The 27,976-nt window shown below is 45.6% G+C and overlaps 3 protein-coding genes across 3 annotated transcripts; 1 reads left to right on the plus strand and 2 right to left on the minus strand.

Moving 5' to 3' along the window:
• Window positions 1-3,259: 3,259 nt before the first annotated feature.
• LOC128708953 (zinc finger protein 700-like) lies at window positions 3,260-4,286 on the minus strand. The gene is made up of 3 exons (XM_053803935.1): window positions 4,267-4,286; window positions 4,045-4,183; window positions 3,260-3,856 (listed from the first exon to the last, which is right to left on the minus strand). Exons 1-3 carry the CDS (start codon window positions 4,284-4,286, stop codon window positions 3,260-3,262), a joined length of 756 nt encoding a protein of 251 aa, XP_053659910.1.
• Window positions 4,287-4,757: 471 nt separating this feature from the next.
• LOC128707981 (electron transfer flavoprotein regulatory factor 1) lies at window positions 4,758-5,084 on the plus strand. The gene is made up of 2 exons (XM_053802938.1): window positions 4,758-4,799; window positions 4,875-5,084. The coding sequence occupies exons 1-2, from the start codon at window positions 4,758-4,760 to the stop codon at window positions 5,082-5,084; spliced, it is 252 nt and encodes an 83-aa protein (XP_053658913.1).
• A 3,386-nt stretch (window positions 5,085-8,470) lies between these two features.
• Window positions 8,471-27,775, minus strand: LOC128707645 (uncharacterized). Its single transcript, XM_053802604.1, has 3 exons — window positions 27,719-27,775; window positions 9,047-10,783; window positions 8,471-8,980 (listed from the first exon to the last, which is right to left on the minus strand). The coding sequence occupies exons 1-3, from the start codon at window positions 27,773-27,775 to the stop codon at window positions 8,471-8,473; spliced, it is 2,304 nt and encodes a 767-aa protein (XP_053658579.1).
• Between the last annotated feature and the right edge of the window lie 201 nt (window positions 27,776-27,976).

Raw genomic sequence — 27,976 nt, forward strand, 5'->3', positions numbered from 1 at the left:
TAAAGAGGCAATATTTATTACTGAAAAGTATCGGTTAGCAAAAAGAAATCGAAAACTCTGCCGGCTTTTGTGAGTGGGAATAGAACGGATATCAGTGTTTGTTAATCCATACCTAGCATGTACACTATTTTCTGCCATACACCACCGCGTTACGAAAATTCTTGCGTGTTCGTATAAATAACCGGTGTCCGGCTGTAGTTTGCGAAAGAGAACCCCACACAAACAGATGGAGCAAAAAAAGGATATTGTTGCAACGATTTTTAAATGCTTCGACAACATTGAACCAGCACGCACGCGTGGGTAGTTGTGGGTGCGGTTTGAGAGAGAATATATATTTATTAAACTGTCGATTTTCTGCCCCTCGGTTACAATTTGTTCGTGTGTGCAGCTGAGCGGAAGGTGCACGAAAGATGAAGAAAACCGACAAGAACAGCGAGCATTATTGGTAATGGGAATGATTAACGTGTACCACACGTGTGAGATTCAACTTGTACCGACTATTAAATATGTATGTGCCTGTATCGTGATCAACAGAAACAAAACAAAAAAAACAAACACACACACACATAAAAACAACACAGAAACAATTGTAGTATATAGCGCAAAACTGCAACATTTATACATATATGAAAACACGTAGTATAACCACGAGCACGCGCGTGGTCGTGAATGTGTAACGTGTAAGCAGAATATAATTTACCGTGTTGAATCTGCTACCGTCGTACGGCAAATGAAGACATTTTAAACGTACGGGGTAACGGTATTACAATTTGCATACGGGCACAGAAAACGAGCCGCAAACGAATGATGGTCATTTGAAGCAAACAAAAAAAAGAAAGGTATAAAAAAGGTAGAAAAGCAAGGCCCAGTACTCTCGCGTGGTTTGTTTATGTATTGTTTAGAAAAGAGCATGCTTTAACCCTGTGAGCTAAGAATGGTTGGTAGTTTGTTTTTTTTTTTTAATTTGCGATTCTGGTACACCACGCACGTGTATCAACCGGCATACGATGCACGCCGAACCAGAATCAACTCTATCTAGTCGCGAATGTCACCAAATACAGAGGAAAGGATTATTATGGGAAGAAGGCACCGCCAATGCCGGTGTAACAGACGAAGACGAGTCATAGATGTGTAAGTATAAAATACCAAAAAAAGGTGGAAAAAGGAACAACAAAATGCTCGAACAGTTTGTGTCTGCATATTGCTGGTGGAAATATAGAAAAGAAACATTGTGCAATTATTTTTCGATCCCTACAATTCAATACAAGGGATGTACAACAACAACACTACACGGTACGGCGATCAGATCTAATGAAGTACAACATAACGCGAGCAAGATGATTGTGAACAAATCGTTAAAAAAAACTAAGCAAATTGCACGTCAAAAACAACAGCATATAAGTTTACGGAACAGACTGCACACACACTCAACGGTTCGTTGCATGGGTAGAGTGGAGGGATCTCGTTTGCTCCCAAGTTTTTTTTTCTGCGCCTGCGATGATATATTTTTTAATGAAAAACACACAGCGATACAAATTTCACGTACGAAGATGATGGACAGAAGATGGATTCCTTTGAAAACTATTTGAGTGAAATAAATTTAAACCAGAAGATGTGTAAACGACACTTTCCCGGCTGTTACACGAATGTTTGCAGGTGTTTCTAACGAAGATGACCAGTTTGGCAACGAAAGAAAACAATTCTCTAACAATGCATCGCGGTGTTCGTTACTCGGCGATCAATACTTCAAGAAGCTTTACGTACTAGATCGTTCGGTGTCACTCTGATTACGTGGATAAGCACAACGGCTATTTCATTTTCCTTTCGAAACCGAATAGCATAAACGTTGGTCATAGTATGCGGCTCAGATGATCCAATAAAACTTTAGAGATGATGGTTGCCTCAACATACGGTAGTAACTATAAGTGTGACCACTAGTACAATCCATCGAGTGGGCTGTGCTGAACAGGTCGCTAAGAAGCACATGAGTCTGACATATTGCGCTGGAAGTTAAAAAGGATTGCCGAACACATTGTACAAGGACTGTAGGACTGCGGAACGAACGAACGAGTTTTTTTTATCTCGGTGTAGTCTTTTTGAGCACTGTAGAGTTTGTACAGCACATAATAGATATGATTCCACATGACAATGTACCTCCAGTTTTAGCGACTTTGGTTGTTATCCGAAGATACGATTGATCGTACCAAGATGGCAGAACTATCTCTACTACTACTATCTCGAGATGGTCGCCAATAACAGATGGTCTGCTCCCCATGCGGCCAGACCCGCCGGCACGCAGATACTTTGCATCCGTCACATTGATCCCAAATCTTCTTCTTCTCATACCGACCTACTAGGTAATGTCTACCATTTCTGGCTTACTAGACTCATTTTACCACGTAACCGGATAGTCGCTTCCCAGGGAATACGAACTGTTGCAAGGTGTTCCATAGCTCAAATCAATATACGGCATCGCAAGTCAATAAACAACCTTAAACTGATTTCCATTTCCCATTTTCATGGGCATTTTCCTCCTTATCCCAAATCCTTATGATCAGCCATCATCAGTTGTAGTGCAATGTAAACTTATGCGGATTGCATACATTCCTGTAACTCATTACAACATTGCGCCCTAAAGTGTGCAACGCGCATAGCAAAATTGATTCGATCTGGATCATACCTTTCGTTGGTACTCAACTTATCACTTTTAACATTGCGTAGTACCCTACATACCCTACAATACATTACAATCAATATTTGATGTATATTTTCCATTTACTAGTTTCCATTTTATTACAAATAATAAGTACATTACTCCATCTATATGCCACAGCGGTGATACAAGGTTTTGCAAGAAATTTTACTTCGCCTGCGAAAAAGAAATTCGTTCCAATTAACTAACTATAATATGCCATATCCAGCCCGGATGGAAATGAAGCGTAAAACCTAAACATAGTTTCTACATTGAACACATTTAGCGACGATTGGACTGCATTCCACGGGACCCCTTAAAGCTCATCAAACTTCCCTTATCGGTTTTCAACTGTTTTCTGTGGTGTTTTGAACGTTTGGAACGAACGCGAAACGAATTTGGAGAACTCCAGTGGCGCCAAATTACCTTGTGCAATCGATTATTCATCACCATCGCACTACGTGCTCTTTAACCTGACCTACTTGCGCTTATCAGTCGACGCGCACGTTTGGTGTTTTAAACTTGCCGCATTAAGGGTTTACAATCGCACGGGGTCGTGTCCCCTCCCTAAACCTTCACCAGCAAATGGACGGTATTGGCGTGACGTCGCAGCGTAGCCTTATGCTTAAACTGTGACCAACAGTCCGGGCACTGGTACGGAAAGTCCTTTGCGTGAATCTGAATATGGTCAGCCCACTGTTCACGCCCGTGAAAGCTTTCACTGCACACCCGGCACCGATATTTGCTAAAGGCGAAACAGCTACGGCTCCGGACGTGCCTTGCCAGGGACGGTGCATGCTGGAACTGTGCCAAACAGTTGGGACAGTGGTGTTGCTTCCCGGCCAGGTGTGCCCTATTACCGTGCTCCTTTAATGCGGCCACCGTGCGGAACGATTTTGGACAGTATCGGCAGTGGTGATGCTTCCGCACGGCGGGCGTTGGAGTTGAAGAGGTGACCGATTTGCCGCTCGGTGCTGTTTGTTTCGAGGGTGTTGGCGAATAGCGCGTCGCATCACTGCCACTATCGTCACCATTCGCAACGACCGTCGTTACTTGGATGAGATCATTCACCTTGTTGCTGCGCACGCGAAAGTGGTAGAAATCCTGCACCGCCTGCAGACACCGGTGACAGATGGCACATCCCGCGTCCACCGTGGAGGAAAGCTAAAAATAATGTACTGAGAGGTTTAGCGAAGAAGCAGCACTTTCAATAAAGATGACGGGGACGTGTGTATGTGTCGATGGGGTTGTTTACGTCAAGGTGAACTACCCACACCGTACCGAGGTGACCGTCACCTTCAAACCGATATTGCAATACTGCTGCATATACGGAGGCAGACTGCATACGCTACCTTAATGTTGGTGCATTCGTAGATTTTCTTCACCAGCTCGGTCGAACTGTGGGTATCATCGGGATTCGACGAAAACACTCCCAGCAAGCTGTCCTTACCCAGGCAAAGACGGCAGTACGTTTCCGGTCCAGCGGTGGGACTACAAGAAAAGACGCAAAGGTTAAATATTACTTCAGAAACACATTGAAACACATGGCGTTTTTTGCCGATAATCGTACTCACATCTCCATCGTTAGCTCCATCTGATGAATTGAATGAAAGCGTGCGCGTATTCAATGCAAATCTTTGTTCCACACTGAAAGATCCAAGCAACCCACTTCTGGTGCTGCTGCGCCTGCTATTGCTCACTGCTGCTTATGGGTGTAATTGTGTATTTCACAACTTGCGCTGGTTGCTTCCGCGCGCCACACACTTGACGCGCTGTATCATCACTCTTGGTAACGGCTTTGTTTAACAACAACCCGGCCTTCTACGTTTCTACGCGATGATGCTTCATTTACGCACACACATGCTCGGACGCCTTCGTCGCACAATGCACACCAGCACGGTCAGCTGTGTTCGCGGTTCACAGTGTTCGTTCCGCCGAACCGCACAGCCTTTTTTTGACAGCTGGCCACACAAAGTGTTTGTTTTGTGTGTTGTTGCTGCTTTACGTTCCCCGCTTTTTGCGCAACAGTACAATCCACTGCTCCGGGGAAACTACTACCGCAGGGATGGGTGACCATCGGAGACGCGTTTTGGATCTTTACAAACGGGTAAGCGGCTTGAAACCACCACAACCACCTTCACACGAGAGACATTTGTTTGCTTACTTTCCGCCTTACAAACAGCTGCAGTACATGGGCCGCGAATATCCCGGCGGACCGGATAAATTTCGGCAACGTTGCTACAACGCGTTCAAGCGACAAAGCACCGAAACCGATCCGGAGAAGATCGAAAAAGCGATTGGATTGGGCGAGTACGTTGTGAAGGAAATCGAAGCGCTCTACAGTCTGCGAAAGTATCGGGCGATGAAGCGACGGTATTATGATGAAAAGTAGGCTATGAGCCGGGTGTGGTGTTAAAGTGTAGCTAAAAAGACAAGCCTGTATTGATAAGACCAGTTGTTTATTGATATGACCTTGGGAGATAGCGCCCAGGGAAGTGTTTTAATGCTCACGATTCGTAGTTGGGTTAAAGTGTAACAAAGTGGAGATGCACACAACCACAACCCGCAAAACTGCAAACTAGAAGTAGGAAGAACTTTGCACCCTGATCATGTTCCAATGTACAGTGATTTTTTTGTATGAAAAACCTGAAAGTAAAAGTTGAATAAACACTTCATATTGTAGTAGAAAAGATTCCTAATGCACTGACCGTTAAGTGATCGATCTACACAAATTCTTCACGAATTAAAAGAATCACTAAGTTACAAAAAAAAAACCGATCAGCCGGGTTTCGGTGGGACCAGCAAAACATTGTCTACTACGAACAGCAACCCGAAAAAAACAATAATACAACATTACAATAAACTGAGATTATTGAAACGGATTCATATTTACACACCCGTTGCGAAAGAGCTGCACACAATTTCGAGTCTTCTTGTATGCAAGCTTGTGTGCTATTTGTACTAAATTTTATCAACCTCAAATGCTTGCTCAAATTTTGCAACAATACGAGGAAAAATCATGTACCGACAATAAAAATCATTCGACCATTCATTGTACTAAACGAAAGTACTACGCTACCGTTCTCTCAAGTGTTCTCAAACGATGAATGCAAAAAGCATTTCACACCACGGATGGGTTCCATTTTTCAACAGAAATCTTTTATTATTTTTTTCAAATTGTTTTGTGGTTTTTTTAAATGTTTTTTTTTTCTTCTATCTCCACCACTTCTCTCCCCGGCTCCCACACATTCAATTATCTCTCCTTTTAAAAGTATATTATTTTTGATACAAAAATTTATGCTCCTCCTCCTCACTTTTTCTCTCCCTCTCGCTGAATGTTGCTGTTGTTGCTCATTCTTACACTAGAAAACTATTTTACATCTTACAGTACAGCTGGTGTGCAATTTTATGGACTTAAAACAAATAAAAATGCCTATCGTTATTCACTTTCACATCATCACATCATTCTTCCTCACCGGCCCATTTTCGGTGAAGAGTTGTATTTGTAACGGTGCTGCTGCGCAACAACACACGTTGGACACACACACACGGCTAATGCATTTCTTTTGATTGTGATATCCTTCGTCGTGACACAGGATTTTTTGTCTGTTTTGTAGTAAATGCCTTCTTTTCTTAGTTCCATAGATTATTCCTAGATTTCCGGGAGCCTAAAGTGTATGTGTCCCGCGCCATCGTTGTGCTGTACAGTGGAGCAGCGCTATTACGCTTTGTGCTAAAACATTGAAAAACTGATCGTTTTAGGGCTTTAGGTGGTGAGGGGGTAAACATAAAAAAAGCATAAAATAATAAAATAAACCAAACCCAGTTTGGCCGATAGAAAGTATCGAACGTGCCCAGGCACACTTATTTAGTTAATGCTCTTTTTTTTCTTGTTTCAGGTTCAATTGTACTGCTCTTAAATAAAACGTATATGTATATATAATTTGTGTATACAACTTCAGGCCGTTTGCGAATTAAACTAAACTTAATCGTGTTGTTCTAAAGGACACACGAGAAAACGCTCGCATTTGCGTCGAGAGTAACACGCTTTCACGAGTGTGCTTTAGGACGAATGCACGTCCTCCCTCACCTACACAAATCCTTATTCACCGAGACACGTTTTGTACTGCTGTTGGAGTTTAAATTAATGCAACGTTTTTAGAGCCACTTTCAGAGCATTATCGATCCGGTTTTTTTGTATTTCCTTTTTTTTTGTTCGTTAGTTTATTCTTATCTAATGTACTGTTCGAACTTAATGACGAGATCTCTCTATCTCTCTCTCTCTCTCTTCACATACTTGTACCATATTGTTTCATTTGATTGATTTTCCATTCCAATTTTTCAAACAATGCTTAACTTCACCCACAGAAACACTTCTGCTTCGTGGTGCGCGATCGAGTTTGATCGTTGGATGAGGTGGTACACCATATAACAAGTAAAATAGCAAAAAAAACACCCTCTCATCAGAAGTATCAAACTCGAAAAATTGAATTGAAAAATCTCATCCCAAATATCATCTCCCTCCCATCCACGGCAACACCCCCCCCCCCCCCCCCCCCCCCATCGTTGTTCTCGTCGTCCGTGTTTGGTAAATACTGTTCTGGCAATTTTGCATCTAGACGTACACATATGTTACACAGGAACGAAACGAGGAACATTTTGTGTGCCCCCGTTTTGTGCCCTGTGTTCTTCTTCTTATCCTTGCGAATCCCTAAATATAACAAACAGAACGAAACGAAAAGCGTGTGGGGACCTGGGCTTGACTGGGTTCATATTAGTATGCACAAGAAGCGCGATTGTACGTACTTGATCAGGTATACGGTTGGTATCGAGTTTTGTGTTTATGATCGTCTCCTCTCGAAGACATTCCTGTCCTTACGTAGCACCTACGGGCGTATTAGCAAACCGATTAGTGTCACCTGGTTCTGAACGACAAACGGTCCAGAACGAAACTGCAGTAATCGAATGTTATGGTACGTTTTGTTTTCCCTTTCGTTGCTACTACATTATTAACCAAGCTTCCATTTGCAATCACAATAATGATTTTTTGCTCCTGCTATGTTGTGTGTTGTGGATTGCTTTCTCTATTGCTTGTATCAACCCACCCTACGCTGGCCAAACGGCAACTGTTAGAAGAGATCGGTATATTGTTTTTCTTTTAGGGTTATTGTGGTGTTTTACTGTGGAACGACACCTCTACGGATTGGTTGGCATGCGAGTGTGCCCCTCTCTTTGCTGGCAGTGAATTTGTTTTTGTGTTTTGTTCTCTTTTAACAACGAATGATCGCTTCACCCACACACCACCGAGGTTCTGTGTAAAGCAAAAAGTTAAACTGATGCTGATTGTTTGTATTGTTTGTTCCTTTTTTTTTTCTTAGACCCTATCTATTACTACTACTGTACAAGTTTTTTTGTTGTTGTTGTTGTACAGGTTTTTGCTGTACGATTGTACCAAATAACGCGCGAACGATAATGAATGGATGATCACACTAAGTGGGACGGCGCACACGTGTGTAATGCAATACCATTCGGCTGTACATTAGCTTCTTCCAAGTTTGATCGTTTTCTACGTGGCGGCCGTATTATATATTCACCTTGCTTACTTAACGCTAGCGAGTTAAATTAAAGACATCGTTTCGGCCTATTGCAATACCGAACCACACACACCACCAACACAAATATGGAAGGTTGAGTGCAACTTACCCGCATTGTGGCAGCAGCATCAACCAGATCGAAAGCTACCGTCTAATGGTCAGTAAGTATGCGTATGCTTGTGGCTTAAGCCAACCGTGTGATGATCGGTACTTTCCGCCGGATCGTTCCTTGCTGGTGTTGTTGCTGTTGCCTTAGTTGCTGCTGTTGAAAGTGTTGCTGAAAGCTCATCACCCCGTTACCACCGTTGACGGGTGTCACGGTGACCGAGTTGTTGCCGCTACCGTGCACTACCGTTGGTTGGCGGGTGGAAATGACATTCACCAGGCTGGCAGTTCCATTCGAGGAGGGCGATATGGTGTAGTTAATGTCGAGCCTTGCCCGTTTCATCGGTGGCTGCTGTATCTGCTGACGGTGATGGTGGTTTACGAGTTGCGTTTGCTGGAGCTGATGTTGCTGCTGCGGTACACTTACTGCACCGAGCCGCGTCTGCTGCTGCTGCTGTTGCTGCTGTAGTTGATTAATGTAAAGCGATTCATCTTCATCTTCCAGCGATAGAAGATCCTGCTGCGTGAACTCTAGCGCGAGCGTACTGTCCTTAGAATCTACATTAATATTTTCATAAAAGTCGGGAACCTAAAAGAAAGATAAACAATTGCGTTAGTCTTTGTTTTATCCCTATGAGTGCTTGGCCGTTCTTACCTCCAGCTCAAAATCAACCGGATCGCCACCGTCCTCGTCCCCGTCGATCAACGATTCCGGCGTATTGATGATGAAGCTTTCCGCATCGACATCGATCGTTTCGTGCTGTGGCTCGATCAGCTCCACATCATCCTCTTCTTCCTCCTCCTCATCGTCCTCCTCCTCCGGATCCACGACCTCTTCGTCCACCTCTTCCGCGTCCACATCGGACGGTCCTCCGTCGCTTTCGAGATCTTCCTCCACGTCCAGATCATCGTCACCGGTCGAACCGTGCTTCATCTCGCCCCGCTCGAGTGCTTCCAGATGTTCGGGATGTACCATTGCCCGCCGGATAGCGAGCGGATCCTTCCGGGACCATTTCTGCACCTCCTCGTCCATCTTCAAAATCTTGGCCGGGTTCATCGCCCACAGGCAACCCTTCCGCTGGCCTCCGTTCATCGCTGGCTTTTCGATCTTTTCGAAGCACTTGTTCAGCGACAGATTGTGCCGGACGGAGTTCTTCCAGCCGGTCGGTGCCGTCTTGAAGTACGGGAAGTGTTCACACATGAAGCTGTAAATTTCCGACACCGGTAGCGAACCGGAGCGAGAGTTTTTCAGTGCCATCGCGATCAGACACGAGTATGAATAGGCCGGTTTGGGGAATTCGCTTTCGCCTCCGTGCGAACCAACCGCCTTGATCGGTTTCTGTTTCGGCCCGGTCGGTGTCATCGCTCGCTGCATCTGTCGGGCGATCATTGTCGTTGGGGAGCCGCCGTGCGTTACGGTGACGATGCCACCCGGTTTACCACCCGCCTGTTCTATGATCATGCTACGGTTGAAGGTTTTCGGGCTGGACGCGCCACTGTTCAACCCAATGCCGTTGCTAACCTTCTGTACGCTCTTGATGTTCTTGTACGGTACACTGTTGGCGAACGTCAGTGCTCCGATGCCATGAGCCAGCTTGACGGTGTTACCCTTGCCCAGTCCCACTCCAAGCCCCGGTGAACCGGTGGAAGTCGTCCGATGTACAACGGTCGTTTCACCGATCGTTACATTACTGCCGCTTGTGACGAAGTGATCGCTAGCGCTCTTTACCACCCCATTCCGTACAATGATCGTTTCCTCCTTGATCGTCATCTGTGAAGACAGATCTTTGCGCACGCTGTCGACCGGAGTCGACGCGGCAAGGGACGTGCAGGAGATGGTACCACCAGTCCCGACACGTGTGATCTGTGCCAGGTTGGAGATCTTCTTCGATTCCTGCACCGTGGACACCTTGATCGTGTTGGGCGAAAACGTAAGATGGCTTTTTCGTTCCTTGGGGCTGGGCAGTGTCGGATTGGACCCGGCCGTACCGTGCACGGTCGTGTTGAGGTTAATGTTCTGTTTCGGTGACTTGAGCAGCGACTGGGCAGCGACCAGGGCATTGATCGTCGGGGCGGATGCGGACGCACCGGACAGAAGGCTCCCGTTCGGGAACGATACCGAGGACAGTACGGGCATCACGTAGTTCGGATTGGCGCAGGTTCCCACCTCCGGATAGAGATCGTTGCTCGCCATACCGAGCGTGCTGCTGAAGAAGCTGTCCCCATCGAGGGAGTTGGAGTCAAGCTCGAGCGAGGGCAGATCGTAGTTCATCAGTGAAACGAACTCATTCACACCGCCCACCACGGTCGTCACCTCCGATTTGATGTCGATGTCGAGCATATCCTGCATCGAATCGGTGATGTACAGGTCCGACATCGAGGACATTGAGGTCTAAAAAAGAAAACAAGGATATAATTATTAGCAAATGAGATCGATTAAAAGTTGTCTATTGTAAAAGTCAATCAGATAAATTCTCATCTATATCCGCAACCATCTTTATTATTATAAAAAAAGGCAAAACTTGCATCCAACCATTGTAAGGATATCATACAACATTCTGATATGATATGCGTGCGGTTTTCTTCACCAGAGATGAAACACCATAGCAACTACTGCAAACGACATGCATTGCATGGCATACTGAGGGACACGATGTGAGTCAACTTTCTCACAGGCTTCGAAGCAACCCTAGACTGCAATCTTGTCTTCCCCGGTGGTGTCACGGTGTATACAGCAAGGGTTGAGCTGTTGCATACGGCCGCTGTACACAAGCGACGACAGCAAACAAAGAAGGCAGAGCAGCTCGGGAAAAAAGTACAGTCGATTCAAAAGGGATCGCTGTAAAAGCGTAACAACAGAGAGGGAAATGTTTTCATTTCAAAAAGCCTGAACTGCACCACCCTGTGCCTGGGCGGTGTAACGAACGTATGCGAAGGGATGAATGTACCACCACAAACAGTGGAATAGGATAGATGATGGATAATTTTTTCCCTCACTTCTAGACACTTTTAAACACACACACACACACACACACACATATGCATACAGTAAAAGCCAGCGGGAAGAATTAGGGAAAATCGAATAACCCTCCGTATACCAGAGCCACATGAAGACCCCCTTTCAATAAACCCTTACCCACACATTTGCGTTCTCTCTGCTTTGTGGCGTATTTCGCTACGCACGGAAATTCTAGATGAAGCAGGAAAACACACAGCAGGGGCACGGCTCTACAGGTCGGCGAATGGGGCAAGAGGCGAGGGAACGCAGGGAAAAAAAAGGGATCCTCTCGGCACATACCCGCACAAAAAAGGGACCCTTCTGCTATTCTTCTTTTACCGAGCGAGAAAACCCATCACTAAGGAGCTAAGCAACATAATCGTGCGAGCGAGATAGCAACCGCGCCTGGGATCGTAATAAGCGAGACAAAACGCGCCCGCCATCTATCCCGCACAGATGTGTGCGGTGCAACATAAAAACGTTGAAGCCGGCCGGCTGCGCCGCATCCGACGGGGGACACAAACAAACGCAAAACCCAACAGAGAAGAAAAAACTACAATGCTACGCGCGCCGCACACACATACAAACGGCGAGGGGAACACAGCAACGAAATACATCATTCAGCGGGCCCGCTGAACAGCACCGCAGCCGGAGCGCGTTCGAGCAGAAGGGAGAGAAAGCCACACAGCACACGCAGGAAAGTACAGTCGCGTCAAAAGTTGTGCCCGAGCACGCTGAACACTGGTGCGCTCTTTTTAGCCGTGTTTGATGCCGCCGTACAACTCTCGCTCGCTCGTTCGCATAAACATGTGGGGTGGTGGTGGCGTTTTTGTTGTGTTGTGTCGTTCCTCCTCTTCGTCGTCGTTTCTCCTCTTTTCACAAACCACCTCCCCTTCCCCTCCACCCGCACAACGTTCTGGAGCTGCTTTGGCTGCGCGGGGATAAAGGAACACCACGAAGCTATATAATGGGGGAACGAACTAATGTTGGACCAAAAACCAAGGTACATATACGCACGCACGCACCCCGACACTGTAGGGGTGAAACGTGCTTGAAAGGGGAGAGTTTCATTCTACTACCCTGCGCAGTGTGTGTGTGTGGAGGGGTTGCGAGTGGGTGGGCTGGATATCTGCATCTCCCGGTCTACTCCGTTCGATGTGTTGGAATAGAGTTTGCGGTTTCCAAGAACGTTGCTAAGGGGGTTCGGTGGGTAAGATGTGGTGGGTTTAGTTCGCTGCCCTCTAAGATGAGCGTTCAACATACAAAGCTACACCGCATGAGACTTACACCACACACCAACAAGCCTTTAGTGCGCGCGAAATTTCACCACACAAACCAAACCCATCGGTGGAGCGCGCAGTCGAAATCAAATCATTCGCTTAGCAGTTGAGTGTTTTCCGTTGTGATTTAAATTTCATCCCGTTCGCTGGTAGTCAGCAACAAACAATAAAATCACGATCCGATAACACACACATATGACACAGATGCAACACCAACAAGCAAAAATCCGCGCGCAATCTTCAGATGACAAACGGTGGGGTGCGCACCCCGTTGTGGGCGGGGGGTGGGTGGACATACAGTGAGAAGAGGGCAAGCGACAACCACCTTCTCTCCCCTTCCGTTCTTCCGTTCAACCGGATCGAATAAATGTTGACAGACACAACACAATAATAACCAACCAAACCGACCAAGACGAAGATGATAACGGAGCATGAGAGAGCAGCGCGATTGAAGTTTTGGCGCGAAAACCGTCTGTCAAACGAAGAATGAATGCGTTTATCTATCCTGCGGAAGTCGATTTGTGCCGTGAAGCGTATCGATAGGAAAGATTTTGAACGTATGCCTAGCGAATGTACCGAAAAGGATGTGCGAGCAACGATTGTGTGCCGTGAGTCCGCGTGGTGGGTGAAACATGACACAACAAGTCAAAACATCCTGCCCGGAGAGACTCCGTTGATGATGGTACAACAATCGGTTGTCGGCGGCTGGATGTCGCTAATCAGCATTTTCCAACGAATGTTCCAACGAAGTTGCGGGAACTTCACTCTCCGGATGGAGGTGTTCCATAACACAGTCCAGAGATTGAGCGATAAAGCGGGGAAACCGCACACTATCAAGTTTCATTTCGGGCGGATGCGCGACATGCGAATCTTCCTGTGCCTTACATTAGCAAATCTAATGAAAGTGACTCAGAATTCCGTCAGTCGATAGGAGGGAACGCACGATTCGTTCACTGCGGAAATACCGCCCGGAGACGACGTACCGTTGTGTTGATAGTGAAGTTAACACGTAGGTATGTGTGATTCCATCGTTCACGTTTAAATGTTTATAACAAATTGTAAAAATTACCTTCAAATTATCAGATCATTTACGATTGGGTTGAAATGTTTCCAGGACTACATACTTTCCGTACTGTTGTGAAACATTGCATCATCATTCGTTAAGATTTTTCTTCTTCCAGTTCTGTTGGAGACTCTTAGAACTTCCCGAAATAATCTCTCCATAAGAGACATAATATTGTACGAAATGACAATCACTCTGAGTGAGTAAAAAGTAATGCTATAATTTATAAGGTAAAGTAGGACGTATTATTGAACCGTTTCAAACTTGTGCACCACCACCAACACCAAACTTTCGCTCCATAATCGGCCATCCTCTGCGAGGAAGCATCATGAAAGTTTCGCGCCAAAAAATCCAGTGCCGCACATGCTTCGCCCTCCACCACAACATAAAATCGTCATCCTGTAACCTTTGCGAGAGACTCCCCCCCACCGGAGGGTTAACGACCAATACTTACGCAAGAACAACCCGTTGTTTATCTTCTCCGCCTACCACCCCCCCCAACCATGGGAGGGGGGATTAAGGAGAAAGATATGTAATAAAAACTTTCTTGCAACATCAACATATTTTGCGCGCGCTTTTTTTTTTGTTTGATTTGTCTCCTGCTGCTCCTTTTCTCGTGAACTCCACACACACACCACCTGTCCTCCTGAGCGGGGGCTGGAGAATGGGGCGATGGGACGGTATATGAGTGATGATGATTGCGAGCACACAACACCAAGCTGCCACAGCATCGTAAGACAAGAAAAGACCATTGCGACGACCAATTATTTGAAGAATCGTGCGTAAGGAACATGACGATTCCTCGCGCAAACACACACGCTGAAGATGTTGTCCCTGTGTGTGGGGCGGCGGGGTACACTGTCCTCCAGCACACTATCAAAATCTCGACCCGAAACCAGCTCCCCAACAACAACAGCAACCGGGGGGTTGATGGTTCGAGTGAAAAAGCGCGCCAAAAAAAGAGCGGTCATTACTCCCGCGGCGCGCGCGCTGATGTTTATTTGTCGCTGCTGACTGCACAATGTGTTGGTTTCGATTCTGACTGCGGTTCCGTACTTTCGCTCTCTCGCTCTTCGACAAAGTAACGGTACAAGCAAAGCAAAACAACCGAGATGCCGGCGAAGAGACGCAATCGGAATATGAACATCATCGAAATCGGTTACATTATGCAATAGAATACATAATATTCACGTATATTCATAAAATCAGCAGTATAGAATCCGAAAAGCTACTGACTGGCAGGCACAAACAAAGATCGCTCTCCAAGGCGCACCGGACCACTCTCCCCAAAGAGCCAGAGACACTTTACAAGTGGAAATCCGTCTAATAATAATTTTCTTCCCCCGTGAAAACGATGAGGAAGTGAGCCCTAATCGCATCATTCCCACAGTGCGGATGTTGTTTCCTGCATCTCGACAAATGGATGTTGTTTTTGTGCAGAGGTTTCCCCCCCCCCCCCCCGCTGGAAGAGAAACATCTTTGAAGTTTCTAAATCTTAAACCAAACAACAATCGGTAAGAGTTCAAGGGGCGATTTTGTTACACGGTACTGTGTGATGTTGCTAAAACTATAAGCTGAGCTAGTGTTCATCCGCTTAATGAATCTTTTGATGAGAAACATTCGTAAGAACCTCTTCTGTGAAGTCTCTGTGAAGAGTTGGTTTTCGAAAAACTCAAGAATCCGCAGTTCGTTACGAAATTTTGAAGATTCACGATTCTCTCGATCATATCCAGATATTTATGAATCTCCGAAGAATCTCAATAGATTCATCAATCTTTAGAGAGTCAGAAAAATCTCTGGAAAATCTACAAAAATTAACGATCCTCTGAAGCGGCACACACCGACGTTCGTATGATTGCAGCAGCCAAAGGATAAAAATTTTCACGCAATCCTTGAAGATTATCGAATCTTTACAGATTCGTCGTTCCAGAATCATTCATTCGTTTGCAGAGATTTATGATTCTGAATCCTCCACGATCCACGATCCTCTACAGTGTGATAAACAACTAGCAGAGCCTTATTGTAATTTGTTCTACAAGGTAAACATAAATATTTAAGCTAAAGGACTTCACCACTGCACACCAAAACACACAAACTTAATCAGCGAACCTGAACGGAATCCTTCTTTCTTGATCATGATTACGATCATAACACGATCCCTCGATGTTCAACCTTGCAGCAACCCTGCTGGCCGCGCTTTCGAACCTGCCTGCTGGAAAAGGGAAGTCGAAATTGAGGCTCAAAGCTCACCGTGAAAAAAGGGAACGGGCCACACCATGTGACAGATGCTTTCGGTTGCAATGACGACAAGTGAATTTTCAGCTTGTTTGTTCCGTCCTTTATCCCCTCGCTTTAGCTACAAGCGGGCGGGAACACGATCATCCACAGCGGCTGCGTATGATGTTTGCCTGCACTGCAACACAAAAAGGGCACGCGCCGGAAGAACTACCCCATCAGCGGACACAACACCGACGGAAACATGTGCACAACGTGCGAAACCAGCTGCTCTTCAGCGCGATCCATAAGAATATGTGAAGTAACGAAACAACAACAAAAACACATTGACACGATCGCGTACCTTACCCCTGTGTTTTCACTCTTACCCAACCCAACCAAAGATATCCTCTGGGAACAGCAAAACGTAAAAAAAAAACTAACCATCGATTAGTGTGCGAACCACACTCATGTTGATTAATTACAACACGTTCGGTAGTATCAGTAATGTATTGCTTGTGATGATCGGACAAGTACTCCACCTCCAAGTCACTTATGAGTGACTCTCCACGAGAGAGCAGCTTGTAGTTGGGATTTATTCCACACGCAAATAGATCCTCCCCCTGGTACGCTTTACATCGAATGTTAAATAAGCGTGTTTACTACGCTTCGCTACAACACAATTTTCCTGCAGTTCTGCACGATGATCGCACACGATTTGGGCGTAAAAGATTTTTGTGAAACTTTTTAAACTACTAGAGAATGGTTCGCATCACGGTTCGTTACCTTTCTTACCCTTTGCAAACAAGAACAAGATGTTCGAAACATGTGTTAAATACCGTCTGAACATTGTAGAGGAAGGTCATTCCTTTGTTTCACACTCATTATCACGAAGCGCACAACAGGCACAGAGCGCGCAGGGACTCTGGCAGGGATCGCGAGAAAGCGCGATCACCACAACCACAACCGGGCATGGAAAATTGTGTCCGGCGTGCGTGAGAATAGAATTATAGCCTGGTTCGGCGAAACAAGCACAGAACATGGGCGGGTAAACGAGAGCGCGAAAAGCCTCGGTGTGGGAAACTTTTAAAAAAAATCGTTCAATCGTTCGGCTTGTTCTGGGCGAGATTTCAAGGCGAAAAGGCTATCCCCACAGGTGGTGGGAACAACCAACAGCGGAAAAGTACGGTCGCAGTCAATCAAGTGTGGCGCGCGAGCGGTGGTTCACACGAGGAGCTCTCTCGCTCACAAGCGAAACGTGTGATTAGGTTGTGCTTTTTGTTTTTTTGTTTTTTTGGAGCCACCACCTTGTGTTTGTTTACTTTTTTGGCCCTTTTTGAAGCGCTTCAGGGAGCATGACGATATTAATTTGAAAATTACATATGAAAATGGATTGAATTTTGAACGAACATAAAGAATGATCGGTTTTTAAATAACCATACAAGCGAACATGATAATTAGTGTTGTGCCTAATGAATCTTTAGGGAAGAGTCATTCATATGAATCTTGAGTGAGGAGTCATTAACAAAAAAAAAGATTCTCAAAAGATTCATGAATCCTTCAAGAGTCTTAGAAATAGAGATTCAGATTCATTGATTCAATACAAAGATTCATACACATTCATGAGTCTGAATCAGATTCCAATGATAACAATGAAGAGTCTTTCCCCACAATTGTTATTGCAGTATATTTAAATTATATCAATCCTTTCTACTTAAAAAGAATTTTCCTCTGGAAGTTTAAAAAGTTATCCATCCCCTGTCTGCATGTCTGTGATGTTCACGATCCAAAGCTCCCTCCACTACCATTTTCCTGTGTCAAGTCATTTTTCATTCCGTTTCAGGACATCACACAGCGGACGGGACGACAAATTCCATCTTGTCTTGCCAAACTTACACACATAGGGACACACAGGAGTTGGTGCAACTGAAGCGAGAGACCAGAGCTAACCGTCTGCTAATGAATCACCGTACCGGCGACCAACCCTTTCCTTCCAACCCCCCCCCCCCCCCCTTTATCATCATCTACCCCTACACAAGGAGGACACTGCACAACACAGCAAACCCGGCAATGTACATTTTTCACCGGCTAGTTGCTGCTACCGAGATGGGAATGTGGGCGCATGCGCGTGCCTTCCGTTCCATTTGCTATTTCCCGCGGTGAAGCATTTCCATTGAACGCGGGAAAATCGTTTCCACACTTGCCTGGAAGCAAATAGGCGCTCCACAAGCTCCTCTCATGTCAAGGAAGCGAATGGTGAGATATTTATAAAATAAATCCAATTTCAACTCTCCGCACTTTTACATGGAACAGAGTGGGTGTTTTTGGGGGAATGTTTTCCAACCTATTGGGGTTGAGATAAAGCTTTCGCTGCAAATATTATCTGCAATCGGTATTATTGATATTAAAAAAGACGCACCAATAAATCTATCGAGCATAAACTCTTGACGCCAAGCGTCTTCTCATCTCGACTAACTTTTCCCGCCTTTGAAAGCGAAAGTAATTGATGATTTTTTTCAAAATAATGCCCTTCCTCTCTCGTGCCCCGACTTTCCAACTTTTCGTTCGTTCCTTTTTCTCCCTTCCACACACACCCTCCCACATATTCTCCTCCTTACCTGTGGCTCGTGTGGCAACATGAAATTGGCGCCCAGTTTGATCAGCGATCAGGGCGCAAACTCCAATACAACAACCCCCACACAGAGGACACACAAATGTGCGCTAGAATGCAGGAAGATGTTTTGGGGGAAGGAAGGAAACCCAAAAAACACAGGAAGGTGGAGGAGGTGGAAAATCCTATCCCGAGCTGCTCGTTTATCGATCGATTTGTTGTTGTTGAGGAGCTTGTTCTCTCGGAATGAAAATTCGCCACACACACAGGAGAGCGGAAACTTCCTCCCTTTCACCCCCTTCCGTCAGAACCTTTTTTTCCCGGGGGCGGTTCATCTTCGAGCCGGTTCGGGGTTGTGCAAGATCTGTGGACATTTAAATCCGGTTACGAGCGGAGACAGTTCGGGCCGCCCCTCATCTCCCCTACCCACGAAAGGTGCCCACTATTGTGCGAGTGTGTGTGTGTCTGTGGCGTTTCGGAAACGGAAAGGAATTCTCGTGTCACTTCCGGAAAATACCAGGCGAACATAAGAAACGATTGGATTCCCTACCCGGTCGAAGGTGACACGGGTCCTACCATTCGTCAGTAGACAGAGGCGGCAAGGATATTCCTCACCCTTCCCACCCACACCGGTCAAATTAGAATGCTCTGAGCGGTGTTACTCACTGGAAACAAGAAGGAGCGCACACAAATGAGCATAACACCAACAACAACAACGAAAACAACTCCACACACAACTCGAACCAAGCTAAAACGAAAGGCTAGTGAAACACCCGGTACATTTTAGTGCGCATGCGGCACGTGGACATTTGTCCCCCTTGTGTTTTTTATCGTCTCCTTTTTCACTTCAATTTCCCTAGCCCTGCTTGCGCTAAGCGGAACGAAAAACCGGCCGTCCTTATAATGCCGTCCGCCGGTTGATTTAAAAAACGGAGGCCCCCGATTGGGGTGTGTGTGTGTGTGGCATGTGTTTCTGTCAGCTTCCTGCTGAAACCCGGTGGTTACCCCCAAAATGTGTTCACCTGCCCTAAGCGGCTGTACAACAACAACAAAAAACACCAACCGGCGGCTAGGGGTGAAAATGCGCTAGAACGAGACCATAGGGGACCGGAAATAACACCCGACGGTCCACTCGGCAATAAGGGGGTGTGGAGATGGCTATGAATATGCAGTTTAGCAATGCCCGGGTTTACACTTCGCGACCGATTGCACCCGTAAAGTTAGTTGGGTAAAAGGCGAAGGAAACCAACGCACGCACTCGGAACACCTTCGAAGTGTAAATAAATTCAAAAAAAAAAAACCCGGCATATGTTCCAGGTACGACGCGTCCTGCGCCCACAACAAACCGTCCGTGCGATGCAATGGGCTTTTGCCGGATACAGAAAATGCGCGGGAAAAAGGCACTCCCCCCCGTAAGGAAATGCAACAAACACAGCGTAAGCCCGAAAAGCGCACACAACACGGAGAGAAAGCCCTTTCCTTTCGCTGTACCATTTCGTTTGGCGGGTAAGGACGAGATATTGGAGACCGGCGGGAGAGTGCTGGCGTGAAATGTTTCATCGGTCGTGCTCGTGTGCTGGCAGCCTGATAGTTCGTAGCAGATGAACTCTTTTCTTTTTGAGGCGCGAGACATCAGGGCAGACAATTCGCTCACGTTTGCAACTTCCAGAAGAGTGGAGGACCTCACCGAAGGATATCAGTTGATTCCGTATGGAAGCAAAATTTTAAATGGCATGATTTTAATAACGTTGGTAGTCGTTTAATTTGTGGTACAATGAACATTCCGAGAGCGTTGAGTGTCACTTGCAGTTGGGGGAGATATTTTATTTTATTGAGCAGCTCTAATTACTTCTTGGGAACTAAGAAATTGTTACCATACTGGGCAGTAATTATTCAACGTAAACAACTAAGCATAAAATATTAGTTATTTTACATTATTTCATGATGAAATATTATTTTTACAAATAAAAATAAAAATCATCTCGAAAACCATGTATATCAGACACACTTAACGCATGTTGAAGACAAATATGGAAGAGGTTCAGACCTAACAGTTTAAGGCGTACTTAAAACCAATTTATTAACAATTAATAAACCCCTAAATGTATGCAATAACTAAGGACAGAATGGTCCAATAATTGCTTTCAAAGTTCGATACATCTCAAGTTTTACTAATAAAAAACTCCAAACAATAAATCTTAACGATCTTAAGAGATCTACCATAATATAAAAGGTAATAAACAACATAAAGAAAAAAACAATGAAAATATAAATTGAAAAAGAAGGTGATAAACACGTAAGATAAGCGCTTTTGTCTCGGGTGGGAAAAGCTCATCCCATTGATGATAATGTTGCGTGTTAAAAACAAAAATTGCCTCAATAAAACCATCAAACACTGCCACACAACACAGCAGAAAGGTGTGAAAAAGGGATTACACCCAAGGTAGACAGTGTGTGTGTCTTTTTTTGGGCTATTTTTCCACCCGGTACCGTACAGCGGCACTGTGTGCATGATGCTGCGAAACAAAAATGGGCCTCAAAAACCGACCCAGTAAAAGCCCATTCGAGCAAAGAAAGCAAAAGCGCCAATAATCGCACTTCAGAGCGCAGCATATTTGCAGGTAACGATTCTTCCGACAAAAAAAAAACATCCGATGCAATTAGTCAATGTTTCGGCCGGGTGTTTTTTTCCGTGAGTGTGTGTGTGTGTGCGTGTGTTACGTTCCATCGATCAACTAATTGTTACACCGCACAGATGCCTGCCTGGAGTGGATGATCTTCACTGCAATACCCTCCCCGGCAGCGTTGCAACACAATTCCCTTTCGTTGGTCAGGACGAAAGGTACGGAAGGTATCGAAGATCATTTTCCCAAACAACAGGGAACCACAGAACAACCGCAAAACCATACACCGAACCGAAACACCGCAAGGCTTGTGCAGGAGAAATCAGCAGATTTATTCAAGCTGGGGCTCGAAACGATCGCCAAGAACCAGAGCGTACACGGTAGTCGAAGAGAATCGTCCAAAAATCGAGCCCGAATCACGTTGCCGCACCTTGACGGGTGCTTCAGCAGAGAACAGCTTCAACAGATCTTACTCACCAACCGAAAACCGGTTCCGAAATCTCGGGTTTCCTTCTTCGTTGAAAAGTTGGGCATTGAAATCGTTTCTTCTCGCAAAAGGGGGATGATTGTTTCGCCGCCGCCATCTTCCACCCATAAAACCCCCCCCCCCCCCCCCTCGTGGGGGGGTCAGCTTCTTCCCGGTGTTGTGGGGGTGTGGTGTGGTGGCCCACTGCTGTACTACACCTACTAGCATTCTACTAGCTTCAAAAGCAGCGTGTGAGATGAGCAGAGCTTCTCCTTTCGTGCGCCAAAGAGACCGCCACCGGGGAAAGGCAGAACATTGTGCGAAGAAGCAAAGGCAGAATTGGATGGAAAATATTTCACACGAACCTTTAGCGTCGGCTGGGGAATAGGAGGGCATGAACGGAGAAAACCCATCGTTTGTTGTGAAGGGACAGAAAAGAATAGGCCAGGGGTAACCCTCCACCAATTCTGTTTTCTCTCTCTTTCTCTCTCTCTCTCTCTCTCTCTCTCTTTTCCCTCCCCTTTTTTCCTCCCTATGCAATCTTCCTTCTCTTCGTCCATTATTGGGCTTTCGTTTGCCCTTTTCCCGGGGTTTGTGGCGGAAAGCATAAAATTCTACCATCGTAGTATGACCCACCCATCTCACTCGCCCGCGTGTATCGTCGTGTACCCTTCTCCGATTGTTTCTTACCCCTGCCCTTTCCCCTGTTCATTCCCGGGACCCGGGTCCAGAATCGTCGTCGTCATTCCCGTGTGGCAAGCAAACGGGAAGAAGAACCCGCGAGACCCCGAAAAGTGTTACGGCAGATCGGGAACGGCCGGGTGCGGGACAGTGTACCCCACGTCGGGGTACGAGAGATGCGCGGCGGGGTGTGTTTTTATGTGCCTGTGCCGCTTCTCTTCCTGCTTCGCTTCGTTGCGCGTTCGCAGCGATCATCAGCATCATGATCAGCGCATCAGCAGAGTGTGGTGGTATTGTGTGAGCCCCTCCTTCCAGTGTGTGTTGGCGGGCGTTTCGGCACTGTGCGGGCATGAAGCATTTTTAATGTTGTTTTTCGCCTGCCCGGTTTTTCTTCGTGTTTGCCGCTAACGAGAAGGTAACTTTTTGTTGCCTTTTCCGTCCTGCAGAGCTTTTTAAGGGGGTTCATCAGCTTTTGTCTTCAATGGAGGAGAGAGATCTTGAAAGCGGCATGTGTACTAAGAAATGAGCAGTAACAATCGTACTTGCCGAAGGTTGTTTCTCCCGGTGAACAAAGAACGAATCTACGGTTGCTGTAAACAGTGATTATTCAAGGCCTTTTTTAATATTTTCTTGCAAAAAGAACTGAAAACATTGTATTTCATCAGGAGCATCAGGTTCAATGTTTACAAAATAATGTAAAACATACAAGAAAACTGATGACTCTTCAAAAAATATAATAACTAATGCAAAAAAAACTTAGGAAGATCATGCACTGAACCAAAACTCCACTCCACTCAATTGCTTTGTTAAAAAATAGCGAATAATGGGAGTAAAGGTAGAAAATTCACCGTCCACCGGGGATCAGTGGATGGTGTAAAATATGTAAATTAGGAAAGCAACGCAAGAAGGAAACCGCACCATCAACCACTACGGGAAATAATTAGATACTCTAAACATAGAAAAACACATTCATTCAACTCCTAGATACGCATCGCCACTAGCTCCCTGTATAGTGACCAAAGAATTTTGTTCGTCTAGCCGTCTAGCAAAGCAAAAAAAGAACACGATCCATCCGAACAAAGAGCGCACAAGAGAACTAGAACCAGTGGCGGAGCTTTGTGGAGCCTCCTTTTGTTCTTCTGATCCCATGGTTTGGGTGATCCTCCCCGAGATATAGAAAATGATTCCACGGTGTGATCGGCGTTCTGCTCCTTCCGTGGTCAGTGGGTGGCAGCAATAAGTGGTAAAGAAAAGGTCTTCAAGTCTCCGCAAGCCGGAACAGATGATGGGGGTCCCCATCGGCGGAACCGTGAACATGATAACTTTAAGCTTTACTAAAATTAACGACGTTGAGTTCGTGTTCAGGGATTTTCGATGGGGATGATTTTACGCGGAAATCTCACCCTGGCCTGCGATGTTCGTATCAATATTTCCAACATTAAAAAAGATCCCATTATACCACCAATTCCATATGTTAATTTGCATACTCAAAATCTGCAATCATGGGAAGATATTGAGCAGCACGAAACTGACACCGATGCTGTAAAAGGACAAGGACCAAGAAGAAAGAAAGGCGCCTGGCGCTGTCCCTTTAAAATAAACATGCTGCACACAGATTGAGTTAATGTCACCACGATCAATAAATCTCCATTGCGCTGCATTCGCAACTCTGGAGCGCATAAATTAGTGAAGTGCTCAAAATTATTCTAAATAGTTTTATTGGCTTCGAAAACATTCGTTTTCATTGCACCGTCACCGTCCCATTCCCCGGAACCCATTCCGGAGATGGTTGCAATAAAGTTCTGATCCTCCTTTCGATAGTTTCCTGCATAATAGAGAACCATAAACCTTGATCTTCTATTGGGATATCTCCGTGAAAGGCACCCGAAGTTAAGATTTATGGCTCCGAAGGAAAAACGAAAAGTCCCGGATAAACACAGCATAAAATTTCTTATGTTGTGGCTCTTGCTATCTCCTGCTTTCCCCTACACTTAATTCGTAGTTTCCTCCATCCTGCTGCGGCCACAACCAACGCTCCCAGCCGAGGATCTCCAGAAGGACGAGGAAAGAAAACAAACGTTAAAAACGCAACCGAAGGAACGTTTTTGAGTCCTTTCCACACATTTGCCGGTTTCAACGCCCTTCGCACCCGGGAACTGACCTTAGTGCAATGATTTTCTAATGTTTCCCCTGCGCGTCAACAGGCGAGATGTAGCCTTGGGAAAGAGATTTAAAAACAAAATAAACACATTCCACTGCACATAGCTACGGAGGACAACGGAAAAGCAACGCACACGTCTAATGCATTTATGGAGTCGTGTTCGTTTCGTTTGGACCGAATTTCCGAAGGGAATGAAACGGAGACCAAGAAGTAGAAACAGGCGGGACACAGGGTACACAGTGATGTATTCACTCTCGTACCTGGGGTAATATTCACCAGCAAAATCCCTACCGTAAAGAAGAATGTGCGTTGACAAAACGTAGCAACAACAAAAAAGTGCAGACTGTGCGTAAAATCAAGTTTTACCCGGCGATCGTCATTCATGGGAAGAGATCGGGACAAGTCTTGCGCTTTTTCCAGGGTACAAACACAATCGACTTTTAAGCTATTTTTTTTAAATGTCCTTTGAATTTGGAGGGATCTTCAATGGTGGTAGTTTTTGCCCGTGAAATACCGATGCCGATGACCTACTTTTTGTCCGTTAAAATATTCACACAAACGCACACATACACAGCGATTGTTTGGTTAGTGACCAAAAAAAGGGGTGATAATAAAGCGACCGAGCGAAATGGGTTGGCATAAACGACACTGATGTGTGATCAGACAACTGATTTTTTTTTCGCGCCAAAAATTAATTTGTAGTGTTGGGTACATCTGATGAATTTTTGAATCGCTATTTCAAAGATTCTTGAATCCTCTAATACTCATAAACCATTCAAGATTCATGACCTGCATGATCCCCTAAATTGTCAAAAGTAAGAACCAACTGACATTTCACTCTGAGGATTCATGAATATTTTGAGTGTCGATTTCTGATCCGTATGATTCCTCGTTAAAGATTCATATGAATGACGCTTTTGCATTCATTCGTTAAGCATTCATCATTCAAAAAATCATTAAGCATAACACTACTAATTTGCTCAATTACGAAAAGTTGTTGAAATAGTAGTAGGGAAAAGCGGGATTTTCATACACAACCAATACATGGGACTCGTTCGAAATGAAAACCCACGAGAATTCGACATTGAAGTTGCCGGTCTGCGGGTATCAAATTAAGTACACCCTTGGAATAGTAATCAGTATCCTGGTCGGTTCCGATATTCGCCTGCCAGCTCTGTAAGCGAAGTTTCACCAGACGGCACAAACCAACGATCGACAGCGGAGCGACTTTCATACAAATATGCTCTGAAATAGGCCACAATGTCCTTGGCTTCACGAGCGGGAATTCATGTCTCGTGCATTTTCTGATCATTCTCGACGCGGTTCCGATCGTTTCAGGGCCATCGGTAAGTCGACCCCCGCGGGAGCTGATACAAAAAAAAAGCGCGGGAACTGAACAATCGCAACGATTGTCCGCCCGGGACGAGAAATTCTTTGGTACCGCCGTCCTTCTTCTTCTCCATTGAGGCGATATATGTTCATGTGCTTGCCTGTAAAGAGCAACATCAATATCGATTAAATTTAGCTCAGATCAGGTCCAATTCTAGACGAACCAGTAAAGAAAAAAACAAACCTTACCGCCCCAACTGCTTGCTCTCCAGTGCCTTGCGGAGAGGACCAGTAGAATTAAAAAAGGCGCGCGCTCATGTGCCTTGCAGCACGACACTAACGTGATGATCTTGACGTTCTTCGTGCTCTGCCCCGGCTGGCTGACGGAGACTTTTTCGCACGCATGCTACGATGATGTTTGGGAGACTATGAAGGCAGGAGGCGGCATATGGGCAAATTTAAAAAACCACCACCCCTTCAGCGTATCGACTAGGGGAGGGAAGGAAGAATAGGGGAAGGAGCAGTACGGGACGGAGAAGCGAAGACGGACAGGAAGAAGTTATTCCAAGATCCTCTGTCCAAAGACAAAGAGAAGCGAGCAAGGGTAGGAGGGAAGGAGCGGATGGAGGGAATTGGGGAGCACGCATTCATCGGCGATGATTATCTTTCATTCTCTGCTGGTTCTCCCTTCATTGCGCCTCCTTGGATACATTTTCGCGCGAAACTGAGCGAGCTCTTGGTAGGAATGTGCAGCAGTTGTGTATTGTGACCGTGCACACCACACTCCGTGGAGGCAAAACCTCAAAGACATGTTTTTTTTTCGTTTGTGGTGCTCCATACAACATCTGTTGGGTATCATGTGAGTGGGTAATAGAATTCGTTTTCCCCCATCTCCCAATGCCTCACAAACCTCACAAAACCCGATGCGAATTGAAATGTGGCTGTGTTCTCTGTAACGAGTTCGCATTGCATGTAATTTCGTGCTAATTCTACATGAAACCACGTGCGTCTCCGGACCGAAAGAGAACACGGTGCCCCCGAACGATACAAAAAAAAAACAAACGCAAACACAGGCACAAACACACATAGCAAAACATTCGATTCACGCAGAACCGGCATTTTGGCCTTGAACTGTGTGTGCCGCGTGAGTCGATTCGCCGGTTAAACAACGATTTCTCACAACTCTCATCCACTCTCGCCAACATCCGCCGTGCGAAGGGGGAGTGGGGTTTGATCCACCGAACAGATGAGGAGGTAGTGTCCCCTTATGCAAGCAAATTTGCGGGATGAAACAAATCGGCATACGCATCTCATTTCCTGTCGTTTCCTTGCGTTCGGATGATAACAAAACTCAGGGCGGTATGCGGGTTTTGACTCACGACTGCGAATTGCGAACATGACGTGAGGGTGAGTGATGTGTGGGGCGCTTTTCTCTCTTTCACGCTGTCTCATTTGTTTTTGTCCTCACTAACAGCAAGTGACATTTGATGCGAAAAGAAAGAAGGAAGCAAGAAAAAAAAAACAACACGCTCCATACATGTCACAATTCGCAGCACAGCAGAATGTAAAAAAAAATAAAATCTTACACAAGCAATTAAACAGCACACCGCACACTTTCGCGGGGCCTGACGTTTAAAAGGCAGGCAGATGTTTGGTAACGTTGACGGCAGAGCACATGGCACCACATACGGGTTTACGAAGCGCCTTTTCAACACGATGGACACAACAACAAAAAAAACACACACACACGCATCTGCCGGGTTCATATTGCTTTTAAGCATTATTGGCCATATTTTCATTCCATTTCAGTTACAAACAGTTCGCTAAGATGTGCAGCAAAATGTGAAAGGTCCTCCTCTCGCCTAAACGCTATGGTTTGCATTTCTTTTGTTTTACTTACACCGTATTTGCTCAGCGCGTCGTGGAATCCGCTGGTCGTGTCCTCCAGGTCGTACATTTTGTCCGGAAGTTTTGCAATACGCACTCAGCAAACAGCAACAGGATTGGTTGGGTTATGTTACCTTTCCTTTGATAATTCTAGCCGATTTAGTAGCCACAGGACGGCAAACTTAAGGTACTGGATATAGCCAAACGATCTCACTTTACACACCACACGACACAATGAAGGATCGAGGGATCCACCGCGAGTGGCAACAAC

Source organism: Anopheles marshallii, chromosome 2 (genome assembly GCF_943734725.1).
Source record: "Anopheles marshallii chromosome 2, idAnoMarsDA_429_01, whole genome shotgun sequence".
In the NCBI taxonomy this organism is placed as follows: domain Eukaryota; kingdom Metazoa; phylum Arthropoda; class Insecta; order Diptera; family Culicidae; genus Anopheles; species Anopheles marshallii.

Coding starts and splice junctions, on each gene's coding strand:
- LOC128707645 (XM_053802604.1), bottom strand. CDS start 27,775: ATGTACGACCTGGAGGACACGACCAGCGGATTCCACGACGCGCTGAGC. Junction 10,784..27,718: donor ACGCGCTGAGCAAATACGGT/GTAAGTAAAACA, acceptor TTTCTTTTTTAG/ACCTCAATGTCCTCGATGTC. Junction 8,981..9,046: donor CGGTTGATTTTGAGCTGGAG/GTAAGAACGGCC, acceptor TCTTTCTTTTAG/GTTCCCGACTTTTATGAAAA.
- LOC128707981 (XM_053802938.1), top strand. CDS start 4,758: ATGGGTGACCATCGGAGACGCGTTTTGGATCTTTACAAACGG. Junction 4,800..4,874: donor TTTTGGATCTTTACAAACGG/GTAAGCGGCTTG, acceptor CCTTACAAACAG/CTGCAGTACATGGGCCGCGA.
- LOC128708953 (XM_053803935.1), bottom strand. CDS start 4,286: ATGGAGCTAACGATGGAGAT. Junction 4,184..4,266: donor ATGGAGCTAACGATGGAGAT/GTGAGTACGATT, acceptor CTTTTCTTGTAG/TCCCACCGCTGGACCGGAAA. Junction 3,857..4,044: donor ACGAATGCACCAACATTAAG/GTAGCGTATGCA, acceptor CATTATTTTTAG/CTTTCCTCCACGGTGGACGC.